General features: G+C 65.1%; 1 protein-coding gene across 1 annotated transcript; it reads left to right on the top strand.

The window, feature by feature from the left end:
• GPRIN1 (G protein regulated inducer of neurite outgrowth 1) lies at nucleotides 1-11,470 on the top strand. The gene is made up of 2 exons (XM_038412695.2): nucleotides 1-322; nucleotides 9,594-11,470. The coding sequence occupies exons 1-2, from the start codon at nucleotides 1-3 to the stop codon at nucleotides 11,459-11,461; spliced, it is 2,190 nt and encodes a 729-aa protein (XP_038268623.1). The 3' UTR covers nucleotides 11,462-11,470.
• The last annotated feature ends 835 nt before the right edge of the window (nucleotides 11,471-12,305 follow it).

A 12,305-nucleotide genomic window follows, 5' to 3' on the forward strand; every position in this document is an offset into this window, starting at 1 on the left:
ATGCCCGCTGGCACCAAGCCACCCACCCGGCAGGGGGCTCCCAGGGGGCAGCACCCCAGGAATGGGCTCGGTGCCCACAGGGGCCGGGCGAGCCCAGGGCAGGTGCCCCCGCCTGTGCCCAGCGTGCTGCCCCCTGTCCGCCCCGGCCCCTCCTCCCGTCGCTGCTTTGCTGGGAGCCGGCGCCCGCCCCCTCTCCCCGAAATCCGCCGCCTCCCCCACGCATGCTCCCAGCTGCACAAGCCGGCAGCGCCGGGAACAGCGGTGCGGGGCGGCGCGTCTCCCCAGCCGGACGCGGGGCCGGGGCTCCCCGGGGCTCCCGCAGGTCAGTGCGCGCCCGGCGGGGGGTCCCCGGGCAGGGCCGGCGCTGGGGCGCCTCGTGCCGGGCGCGGGGACCGGTTGCGCCCCCGGCCGGCCGGGCTCAGCCCGGTGCCGGGACAGAGCCGCGGGGGGGGGGACTCCGGGGCAGGGCTGGCGAAGCGCCCCCCCCCCGCGCCTGGGTGCGGGATCCCGGGGCACGGTGTGCGCCTTGGCCCTGGGGGCGCGGAGCGGGGCTGCTTGGGGGCGCGCTGGGCAGGGCGAGGGGGGTGCCCATGTGCCAGCAGCGGATGGTGCGTGTGCGCGCGCGCGCTGCCGTGTCTACCCGGGGGCTGGGTGTGTGTCGTGGGGCGCGTGCTCCGGGTTTGCGGCCCGGGGGATCCAGCCCTGAGGCACCGGGATGTCGGATCCCGAGGAGACCGAGACCGGCCCCGGCCGGCCCCGGCCCCGGCCCCCGCCCCCTCCCCCAGGGCTTCCTTTCGCGCAGCACAGGCGCTGGGCGCGATCTTTTATCCTGCAGAGCCCCCCGCCCCCCGTCGCGTTTCTTATTATTCTCCGGGCCAGGATCGCAGCCTCCCGCCATTGGCACCTGCCCTGGCTCTCTTGGCCTGCCTCCGTCCACCGGCCGTTGGGTGAGAGCGGGCTTTGGGCTGAGGGCGGGGGTCTTGGAGGAGGATTTGCTCAGAGCGCGTGTGCACGTGTGTGGTGCGCGTGTGCACATGTGTGACACGCGTGTGCGTGTGGAGGGGGACCCTCGCTGAAGGCAGATTCCTACCCTGGGAAGGCGAGAGAGGAACGTATTAGCCCTGGGGGAAGCGCCAGTGAACCTGGGATTTTGTACCTGGCGAATATTTAAGGCAATTGCTCCTCTGGGTCTGTGCTTGGCAATGCCAGGCCCAGCAAACACCTCCCGGAGACAGGCACCGACCAGAGAGAGACTCTTGGATCAGACCGATTCCCATCCCCTGCCAGCAGCAGCCTGGGCAGCTGGGTTAGGTGGGGCTGAGCGCCCCAGGGAGTCGTTCAGTGCTGGGCTGTGGCTTTCGCAGGCCCCTTGCCCGGGGTACCCGGGGGCCCTGGCAGTGGTGTGTGGAGAATGGAGGTTACAGCAGGGGCAGTGGTACCAGGTGGTGCACTAGGTCAAGGGCGCGGGAACGGTTTTTAGAGTGGGGATGCTGGGAGCCGTTGAACCAAACTAAACCCTGAATATGCTGGAAAGCACTTCACGTGGGCTGTGTATGTGAGATGCTGCTTTTCCTACACAGCTGCTGCCTCCCTGCCCCTGGTGAAGTTGGCTTTGAACACAACACGTACCAGCAAATACACGGCCCCCATTCCTATCCCGAAGCCCCAGGGCAGGCTGCACCAGTGATTCCATTGGGGCAGGGATCCAAGGGGCAGTGGGCACTTTACAGACCCAGGGGAAGGTGAGGGGCCTGATCCTGAGCCCTGGCTGAGGTGAACGCAACCCAGAAATGAGGAGGGTGGGCACCTTTGCATCCCCTGGTATTCTGGGCCTGGCTGGGGCCCTGCCTGACTTGGGGTATACGTTAGAGCAGCCTCTGGTCTACTCTGATGGACACTCAGGTTGCCCGTGGCTGCTGGCGACAGAGGGCGGGAGGCTCTGGGCCTGTGTTCTGTGGTGGGGGATGCAGCTGTTCCACCAGCTGGGGATGCTGAAATTTGCTGCCTTTAAGGCCCCTTGACGCTGAGGGTCATAGGGCAGCAGGTCCAAGGCCCCTGTGCTGAGGTGCTCACTGTCCTGGTGTCTGCTGACTCCTTGGGGAGCCCTAACCGCCCACCGAAGCAGACAGAGAAGGGGAGTGGGAACGTAGGTGCCGGTTGCGTGCGGGTTCCGGAGTGTACATGGGCACCTTGTGCGGCTACTCTAGTGTAGTCACTGGTCTGTGCTGGGACACATCCTTTCCCCCCGGGGCCTCCTACCCAGCCAGGGCGGTGCGATCTGCCTTTGCAAAGCGCCTTCCACTGGTGCACCCGTTGCTCTGGCGAGGATCCAGAGCTCCAATACCAGCCGCGCTCCAGCTCCAGCCCTGTGGCTAAGCAGAGCAGCTGAGATCCTGCCGCGGGACAGGCCTGGAGAGGGAGGCGTGGGGGACACAGCAAACAGGCTGGGAGATAGTCTAAACCTGGAGTGTTTGTCCCATAGCAACCTTGCTGCTACCGCCTGGCTGCTCTGCCGTCCGGTAACTAGGAGCTGGGGGACGCTCTCTGCCGCTCGCTCCCGCGTCCCTCCCGTCCAGTCGCTCCCTCACTCAGCAGAATGCGATGCTCTGCCGGTGGCTCTGACTTCCTCGTACCGGGGTCCTTCCCTGGGGAGATCAGGGCTCCGGTGCGAACGGTGGGGCCGGGGCGTGAGCTGCTTTTGTAGTTCCCAGCGAGCCATCGTCGTTCGGCGCGTGGGTGACGCTGGATTTGCCCAGACTCTGAAGGAGAGTAGCAGGCCCCGGGGTTGCTGGCGAACGTGATGCACCGCAGGCCCCTGCTGTCTCGCATCCAGATCTTACCCCTTTGAGAGCAGCTTTCCCTGCCATGCTCCATCACCATATATGCTGACCCCCACACCTGCTTGCAGCCGGATTCCCTGTGCCCCCAACACAGTGGGGGTGAACCGCTCTGCTCTGGCAGCGTGTCACAACCCCTTCCCTAGGCAGGACAGGTTGCTCTTGGCCCTGGGCGGAAGAGCTGGACTTGCACAAGAGGGCGGGTTCTGCCTGGCACTGCGCTGGCAGTGATCGGTTTCACTCACTCAGAGCCGGGCAACACCAACGTAGCTGGGGTGCATGTGGTCTCACTGCATGTGCCATCAGCACCCCCCCCCCGCCCTGCCCTGCACCAAGCAGGAAAGCTGGCCCCAAGTACCTGGGCTACACCGCAGGCATCCATGGGAACAGGGCCTCTCTGTCTGCACTGCACCGGCTTTGCACAGCTCTGGGGTGCGGCTTTGCACGGTTCTGGGGTGTGGCTTTGCACGGCTCTGGGGTGCACAGCTTCAGAGCTGAAAACTGACCCATGCACCACAAACAAGTGTGGCCATCACTCCCTGTATGCGGCACGGCTGGGCACTGCCTGGAGGAGGGGCTGGCAGGGTGGCGCGGAGAGCAGGGATTACCCTCACTTGTCATTCATTCTTATGAATACCTCCTCACCTGGCCTGTCCCCCTTCTGCTCACCCATGACCCCCACCTCCCCCTTTGCATTGCCCTCTCCCCGTTCTCACTTGCCCCGCTCCCCACCCCCTCTCTCTGTCCTCCGTTACCAGACCGCTCCACTCTGTGTTCTCCCATCACTCCTCTTTCTCCTCCCATGTGTCATCGCCAGAAGTCGCGGTAGGAAAGCCATGTATGTTTAGCTTCTTTCTTGTGGAGCAGCTGGAGGTGGGAAGAAGCAGCCAGTGCTCAGCAGACTCTGCTCTGAGATCCATGGAGCCTGCAGGATGAAGCCTGCAGCTGTCTGACAGCACAGAGCAGTGCTGCCCAGCGGCAAGGGGCAGGAGCTGGGGAGGAATCCCATGCCCGGTGTGTGGTGCTGCGGGGGAAATGGAGGTAGGGAAATGCCCACCTCCAGTAGGAGTTTGGCCAGGACAGCAGAACTAAGGATCCTACCCTTGCAAGGGGCGCTGGGTGATCCAAGACCACAGGTACCCGGGAGCGTGGTGCTAGCTGTCTGCTCAAAGTCAGCACAGTGCCCCCTAGCTTGGCACTGGGGCATGGGAGCCTCACGGGCTCGGGAGCTGCAGCTGCTGTTGGAAGAGGCCACGTTTGCACCCCCTCCGCATGGAAACAAACCCTCGTGCACATGCAGGAATATCTTGGTTGTGAGCACAATGCCCAGCTGGGTGTGCAAAGACAGGGGCTTGGTGCCTGCATGGCTTGGCCTTTGCTTTTGCAGGGGCAGGTTCAGAGGCTTTTGGAGAACTTGTCCCAACAGTAACAGAGTCTGGCTGGGGCACTGGGGGAGCAGCGGATCCTCAGCACATGCCTGCCAAGAACTGAAAGGGCTTTGGGACCTGGCTCCCCTGCCCCTCCCTCAGCACGCGGCTGGGCCAAACAGAGCTCTGGTGTAACTGACTTCAGTGTAACCAGCTGGGTCAGGAAGCTGCCCCCGTTCCGTTGCTGTCCGGTGACCGGACTCTCGAGCCGGGGGCTGAGTCTGCTCTTGTGTGGGTAGACTCGGGAGCAGCCTGAGGGAGGTCCGTGGATTGCACCAGGGTGAGAGGGTGGATCTCGGAGCCTGGGGATTGGTGCCACGCGGCTCTGGGCTTGGTGTAGCGACGGGCAGTGGCAGGGGTTGGTTACGGCCCTTGGGACAGAGGCCGTGGCACGGCAGAGGATGTGATGAAGACACAGCTGGACATTGATGGGCACCGTGCCACACAGCCGGCCTCAGCTCAGCCGCCATCCCAGGGATCAGCTGTGTCCCGTTCTCCCTGGGGACTCCACAGGCGCTGAGCCTGGGCTGCTCTCCAGGGCTGGGGCCAGCACCAGCTGATGGGCACCCCACGAGGGCCCGGGGAGCCTGGCTTCCCCCGCCAACCTCTGATCCAGCTTCTCTTGGGCTTCCCAGCTGGCTGGGCAGACGCTGTCTCATGCCCCGACGTTCCTTGGTAGGAGGGGTGGATTCTGTCACGGGCAGCCTGGTGTCCCAGGCTTCGGGGCACAGCATGCCCCTTCCCTGTGCTGGCACTGTCCCCAAGGAGAGGTCAGAGGGTCTGGCACCATCCTCTGGGCCCACTGACCAGCCCTGCGCTCCTCCCACCGCAGGGCTGCTGGTGGGCGACCTGGGGCCCAGGCCACGTTGGCCGACAGGAGCCTGTGATGCAACCAGCTGAGTCCTAGGGGTGCATGCCAGGCTTCCCCCTCTGTGCAGGCCCTGGCAGAAGGGCAGGGCTGGGGCTGGGGCCCTCTTGCCCTTGGGCCCAGGAACCTCGATGAGGAGGGGACAACAACAGCTGCAAACCCCTACGTCTCCCTGACCCAGACCCCCGCGCCCACCCCCCAGCCCAGATCCCATACCTGCCCTACCTGCCCAACTCCTACATTTCCCTGATCCACACCCCCATACCTGCCCCCCAGCCCAGCCTAACCCCTACATCTTCCTGGTTCAGACCCCGGTACCTGCCCCCCAACCCAGACCCTTGGACCTGCCCCCTGCACTCTCTGACCTAGCCCCCCATACCTGCCCCTGTCATGGAGTCCCCGGGCGATGTCTGGAACTGCTCCCCATGAAGCCAGTCAGGACTCTGGGGAAGTCTCCTCTCTGGGAGCAGCCTGTCTGCAGGACACACAGCTCACACAACTTCCACCTTCCTGGGTCTGACCTCGGAGCATTCAGCATCTTCTGCCCCTCCATGCGCTTCCCACAGCCAGTCCACCCAGGCGGGGTCCTGGGGAAGCCAGAGGATCCTGCCCCCCAACTTCGCAGTCAGATGTGCCTCTCAGCCAGCCAGTAAAACAGAAGGTTAATTAGACGACAGGAACATGGTCTAACACAGAGCTTGTAGGTGCAGAGAACAGGACCCCTCAGTTGCGTCCATTTTGCAGGGCAGTGAGCCAGACAACCACGTCTGCACTTCACTCCATGTCCCCAGCCAGCCCCAAACTGAAACTCTCTCCAGCCCCCGCTCCTTTGGGCTTTGTCCCTTTCCCGGGCCAGGAGGGCACCAGATCCTTTTGTTCTCCAACCCTTTAGCTCTCACCTTGCGGGGGGAAGGGCCCAGGCCATCAGTGGCCAGGAAACAGGGTGTCGGCCATTCTCTGTGTCCAGACCCCTGCACCCACCTGCCTTCTAGGGCTCTGCAATGATCATACACTCTTATCCCACTCCCTAGATACTTAAGAACTGCATAGGGGAAACTGAGGCACCCCCACAATATTCAGAGGAAACATTAAGAACAGTCCCACTTCATCACAGCCCCCCAACCCAGATTCCCGTACCTTTCCTACTAGCCCAACTCCCACATCTCCCTGATCCAGACCCCCGTACCTGCCCCTGAACCCAGCCTAACCCCTACATCTCCTTGATCCAGACCCCCACACCTGCCCCCTGCACTCTCTGACCCAGACCCCCATGCCCGCCCCCAACCCAGATCCCCATACCTGCCCTACCAGCCCAACTCCTACATCTCCCTGTACCTGACTCCATACCTGCTCCAGCAGCCTGACCCCTGTGCTCCCTGCCTAGATCCCTACACCTGCCCCTAATCTGCTGCCTCCCCGACCCAGCCCCAAGGCTGCCCTCAGTTCAGACCCCTGTACCTGCCCCCAACCCCCACATTACCCGACACAGAGCCCTGTACCTGCCGCCTGCCCATTCCCCAGCTGCTTGGATCCCCTGCACCAGTCGTGTCCCATTCCCCTAACCACACATGGTGTCACCCTCATTCACACACACAGTGAGGTGCATGCAACCAGCCCCCCATGAGATGCCTGCACAGGGCCATGCCCTACAGGGGCTCATGGCTGCTTGGCCCCTCAGGGCCTGGGCTGCTCATAGTTGGGTACTGCACCAATGGGCACAGAGAGAGGGCGGCGGCCCAGGGTCGCCAGGCAGCACGTAGCAGTGCCGGGTCCTGGCTCCCAAACCAAGCTGTGCCCACTGGAGTGTGAGTGCTGGACAGCCGCTGGGCTGCATGGGCACCCGGGGAGCTGGGAGGGCTGGTGGAAGCGCGGGAGCTGGGAGCCTCTAGCTGATGGCACAGAAAGTGCCCATCCCTGGGCCCTGCAGCACCACTGCCCACTCCGAATGCTGGCGTGGCTGATGCTGCTCTGCGGGGGTGATTTCCCCCTGTGCAACATCCCCCCAAGGCCCGTGCACCCCAAAGCTGCCTGGGGGGGCTCTGCCCCATGTTAACTTGGAAAACTCACTCAACCTCCCTCATCCAGCCTGTCCCGTGAGTCCTGCCAGAATCTGCCCCCCAGCTCCCGCACCGCCATGCAGGGAGGGTGCAGCCTCCAGAGGGGGTGTCTGGCTGGGGAGGGGGCCCAAGACCTACGCTGACCCAGCAGATCTCCCAGGCAGCCTAGGCTGGAATGCACAGCCCCCCCACCCCACCTCTGGGCCCCGCACACGTTCTGGCACAACTCCTGGGGAGGGCAGCTAGCCAGTGCAGCTCCCTCTGGGCGCCAGGGTGGGCACTGGCCTCACAGGGGTGGCCCCTTTCTCAGTGCCCAGTCTGCAAGCTGGAGGTGGTATCCCTCCTTCCTGGGAGTGGGGGGAGCATTCAGGGCAAGTCCCCTATTGCGTTTCGCTATGGAGCAGATAAGGCTGTGCAGCCCCACCCCATTCCCTGTGCTGGCGGGGCAGGGGGCCCGTGCAACGGCTGGGCTGGGCTGATCAGTGGGGAGGCTGCTCAGGGCAGCTCTGCCCCCACTAGCTGGTGTCCATAAGGGGTCCCCATCCCTCGGCGTGCACCTGGAAACCTAGGGGAGCCTCATTGCACGGTGGGGCCGGATCTGGGCTGGGACCTGCTCCCTAGCCTGTCCCAGCAGAAGTTGTTTAAAGTCACAGAATTTCTGCCTCGAGATCGGCCTGCTTGCTAGGAGATTTTGGGTGTGTGAGGCCACATCAATACCTGGTGTAAATCTGTCGGCTTCCATAGTTACACCAGGTGTGGGCTTGGTCCATGGATCTAGCGAGCAGGCAAGAAGGGTGGTGCTGGTGCTGAATATCCACAGTTGCCTGCAGGGGCCGCGGGGGTGGCTGGAGCTGGGCCCCTGCGGGTGCCTTGCCCTCAGCAATGGAGGGTAGCTGGGACCAGGCAGGGCCTAGGGCAGCGGGTGAAATCAGGGACAGGAGCTCACCTGCTGGGCTCCAGGAGAGACCCAGAGATCTGTGTGGGGGATCAGATGCTTGGCTCTGGGTCAGGCTGCAGGACCAGTTTGCCCTGGTGTCCGTTCTGCAGCCACCTGGCCTGGGCTCTGAGTGGGAGGGGACGGGGCTGTCTCACACCCCAGCCCTCAGGGCAGCTCCAAATAACACCCCCTTTCTCCTCCATCAGCCTGCCAGAGATTCCTTTTCCTGCCTTCCTCCCCTGGGCACGGCTCGGTCTGGGGGCAGTGAGGGGCTCGTGGAGGCCTGGCCAGCGTTCCCTGCTCTTCCGCGGGCACCACAAGCCCTGCCTAGCTCCGAGAGCCCAGACCTCAGCTCTGCGTTGCCGCGTAGAGAAAAGCTGGAATCAGGGGCTGTGATGTCGTTGCGACCCCTCCCTTCGCCGTTGGCAGAGCTGCCCGTGAGCACCAAGGCGCCAGCTGGGGAGCAGCAGGTGGAGACCAAACGTCCCAATAGCAAAGGGCGTGGTGGAGGTGGCCCCGCAGGGCACGGCCCCACATACTGTGTGCATGCCCACAGGGCTGGGGTGGGGAACAGGACTTGCCCCTCTATGGTGGGGGAGCGGGTCTGTTGGAGCTGCTGTTTCATGTGACCATTGCACCATCCCACACTCGTGCCATGGCCACCGACTCCCACCCCAGCCCGGCGCGTCGCCTCTATGGACCTGGCGTTAGGAAATGTGTGCGCACAGCAGCGCACCTCATTTGCGTGTCAACTGGGGGACTGGCGCGGGCCTGGAGCTGGTCAGGCATTTTGTGCTCGCAGGCTCTGACACCGAGGCTCTGTCTGTACCGGGACAGATGGGCTGGAAGCGTCGGGAGCAGCCGAGGGCGTCACCCCGTTGGGTTGGTCTTGGGCCCCATTGAGGCTGAAGCTCTGCCCTCGGGGAGAGCCTGGAGCGGCGGAGGGGGGGGGTTGGAATGACGGGGAAAGGGCTGGGGGGAGGGGGAGCCTGGAATGGGGGCGGAGGGGGAATGCCCATGCACAGACACCGGCTCTCCCCCATACAGGGCCCAGTGCAGGACAGCCACGGTTCAGCGAGTGGTGGCCGCAGCTCTAGCTGCTCCTTGTGGACGCTTGGCACAACCCGGGGCTGGGGCGTCCTGCTCCCCATCACCCTACTCTGTCTTTCCTGTCCGTGCAGAGCACAGCATGGGCCCCACCATTCTCGTGTGGGGCACAGACAGCTCCTGCTTCTCTGGGGCAGAGTCCGGCTCCTCGGGCCGATTTGCTCTGACAGGTCTCCCAGCAGCGGAGAGGCCCCAGAGCTGGAGGAGCAGCGGGGAGGAGGGCTGGGGAGCGGCAGATGGGCTGTGGGAGGCCCGTGGGCTCTGGGCCGGGTGACTGGGCTGCAGGCGGCCGGAGGAGGTGGTGCAGAACGGAGCACGGCCCAGTGCTGCAGCGTAACCCTCCTGTTGTCTCTCTTTCAGACCCTCGCGCGCCAGGCAGTGGCATAGCATGGGCAAGCCCTGGCCAAGGCATGGGCAGCGCTAAGGAGCCAGAGAGCCTGCAGCTGCTCGCACAGGAGGGGGCGGCTGAGGACGGGTGCTCTCCGTGCCGCCAGCAGGCGAGCGGCTACCTCCCCAACTCCCGCTGTGGGGCCAGCACGCTGGCCATGAGGAACTGCTGCGGCACTGAGCCCAGCGGCCCCGAGCCTGGCAGCCAAGGCAGCACAGAGAGCCGAGCTGAAGCCCCCGCCATGGCCCAGCAGTCCGAGCCAGAGCCGGCGGCTGGCGGCTGGGCCTTGGCTCTCAAGGGCCCCGGCGCAGGAGCGGGGCCATTGGAAAAGCAGGACGAGCGAACACATGTGGCTGTGAGCTGCTTGGGACAGAACGGCGAGCGGAGCTCGGGCCCCTTGGCATTGCCCCACGGCTCTGTCACCCGCCAGGGCCCTCCAGCAGGGGAGGGCGCTGCCGTGCCCAGCCCTGGGCCGCTGTTTCCGCGCCTCCTGCCGGAGCCGTGCCTCAAGGGGCACAGCAGGGACCCGGTGAGTGCTCTGGCCGCTCTGAAACACGTATTTCTTGAACCAGCCAACACAGACCCTGAGCCAGACGGTGCCGTAGCCACCGCGCTCAGTCCTGAGCTGGGTCCGGTGCCTCCCATGTGCCTGCAGGACCAAAGCCAAGAACAGCCTGGGGCCTCCGAGGGAGCTGTGTCCCGCTGGAGCGTGGGAGCCCCTGGCGCAGCGCCACTGCCCGATGGCGGACTGGGCACACCCTGTGGAGACGCTGGTGGGAAAGCACCTGTATCTCTGGCAGAGTCCAAGGCCCAGCTGGGACCCCCGGCTGCCCCAGGGGCAGGGGGCAACAGGGACATGGCGCTTCCTTCTCCTCCGGAAGGTACCAAGGACTCCACCCCGGGAACGGAAACAGCGTCAGGCCCGGGAGCAAGGCTGCCTGCAGGCCCAACCCCATCAGGCCAAGCCAAGGAGACCAGTCCCCCTGCCCCTCTCTCCATCCAGAAAGCCGGGCCAGTGGCCCCCTCTGTTGCTGCTCCCATCAAATCAGGAGCGAGCCGGGCAGCTCCAGCTGAGGCCGGAGGGGGAGCCGGCCCAGCCCAGAGCACTGCGGAGAGAAGCCCAGCTCAGGAGCAGTGGGGAGCAATGGAGATGGAGGTGGGGCCTGGGGAGGAGGCCGCTCAGGAGCCCCGGACTGTGGAGCTGCTCTCCAAGACCTACTCGTTTGAGGTCACTCCTCCCCCGCAGGATGCCGGGACTCAGGACGCTGGGACGCAGGTCGGCAGCCGAGTGTCGCTGGTGTCTGTGGCCATCAGCCCCATAAACCCCCCGGACGGGTCCTCGGCCTTCACCTTCCACAGCCGGGGCCAAGGCCCCTCGGGCCTGAAGAGCCCGGGCCCGGAGCTGAAGCCCTCCAAGAAGGACGCGGAGATGCAAGTCTCCATCCCATTGGAGACCAGGTCTGTGGCCACGGGGCCCATGACGCCGGTGGCCAAGTCTCCCCAGGCACCCTACCCCGAGGTGCACGTGAAAGGGGCGCAGGAAGAGCCGCCCGAGCCCATCCGGGAAGTCAGCTGGGACGAGAAGGGGATGACGTGGGAGGTGTACGGTGCCGCCATGGAGGTGGAGGTGCTGGGCATGGCCATCCAGAAGCACCTGGAGAAGCAGATTGAGGAGCACGGCCGGCAGGTGGTGATGACGCCGCAGAGCACCCGGGCCAGCTCCATCAAGGGGGTGCCGCAGAAGGGGGAAGTCAAGCGGCAGCCCAGCATGCTCCGGGCCCTTCTGCAGAGCGTGCGCCGGCCCCGCTGCTGCTCCCGGCCCGGTCCCGCCGCGGAGTGAGGCCACCGCTTGCGCCCTGGCGGGCTGGGAACGCAGCACAGCCCATGCCCTCTGGTTTCTCAGGCAGTGCCGGGGGCTGGGGTCTCAGCAGCTCCAGGCACTTGGACCCCAGGGTCTCCTGCTCACCCAGGCCAGACACTGGCCAGACTGGCCCCTCCCCGAGCTGCACGCCTGGGCAGGGTGTGGCCTGCAGAGACTTCAGGCCCCAGCATGCAATGCTCCCCCCAGCAATGTCTGCTTCCATTGAGATGGAGCACTGCATGCTGTGACACGTAGTCCCCACATGCTGCACCTTGGTCTGCAGGTGGGGTTGGCTGTGATCTGGGCTCAGGGTGCGGCTGATGCTGGGCAATGTCTGGGCACCCCTGGGTGGAGGCTGGGATTTGTACAGTGAAGCTCGTGATGGGAAGGCCAGACGAAACGCGGAAGGGGTGGGGGTAGTTGCGGGCCAGCCCTCAGGAGCATGTCTGGCAGGGGGCCAGCTCCTCGCCTTCCCCCTGGGTCACGAGCTGCGTTTCCCAAAGCACAAAACAGCACTGGCTACCTTCATGTCCTACGGCCCAGGTCCTAAGGTCTGGCTCCCGGATACTGCCCGGTGCCCGGGGCTGAGCCCTGGCAGAGCTGGAGAGTCCCGCTGCCCCTTGTGCGTTCTGGGGAAACTCCACAGCTTCCCGTCAGCCTGGGCAGCTGGAACCAGCCACGCTCTGCTGCCCTGCAAACCTGCAGTCCTGCCTCCCCCCCGGCCCCTGAGCCAGGCGCCCGCTGTGCCAGGCTCCCCGGGGAGGTGGTGGAAGCTTGGCAGTCAGGCTGTGCCCTGTCTGGAGGCAGAGGTGAGCTGGGCTGG

Source organism: Dermochelys coriacea, chromosome 8 (genome assembly GCF_009764565.3).
Source record: "Dermochelys coriacea isolate rDerCor1 chromosome 8, rDerCor1.pri.v4, whole genome shotgun sequence".
Classification (NCBI taxonomy): Eukaryota; Metazoa; Chordata; order Testudines; family Dermochelyidae; genus Dermochelys; species Dermochelys coriacea.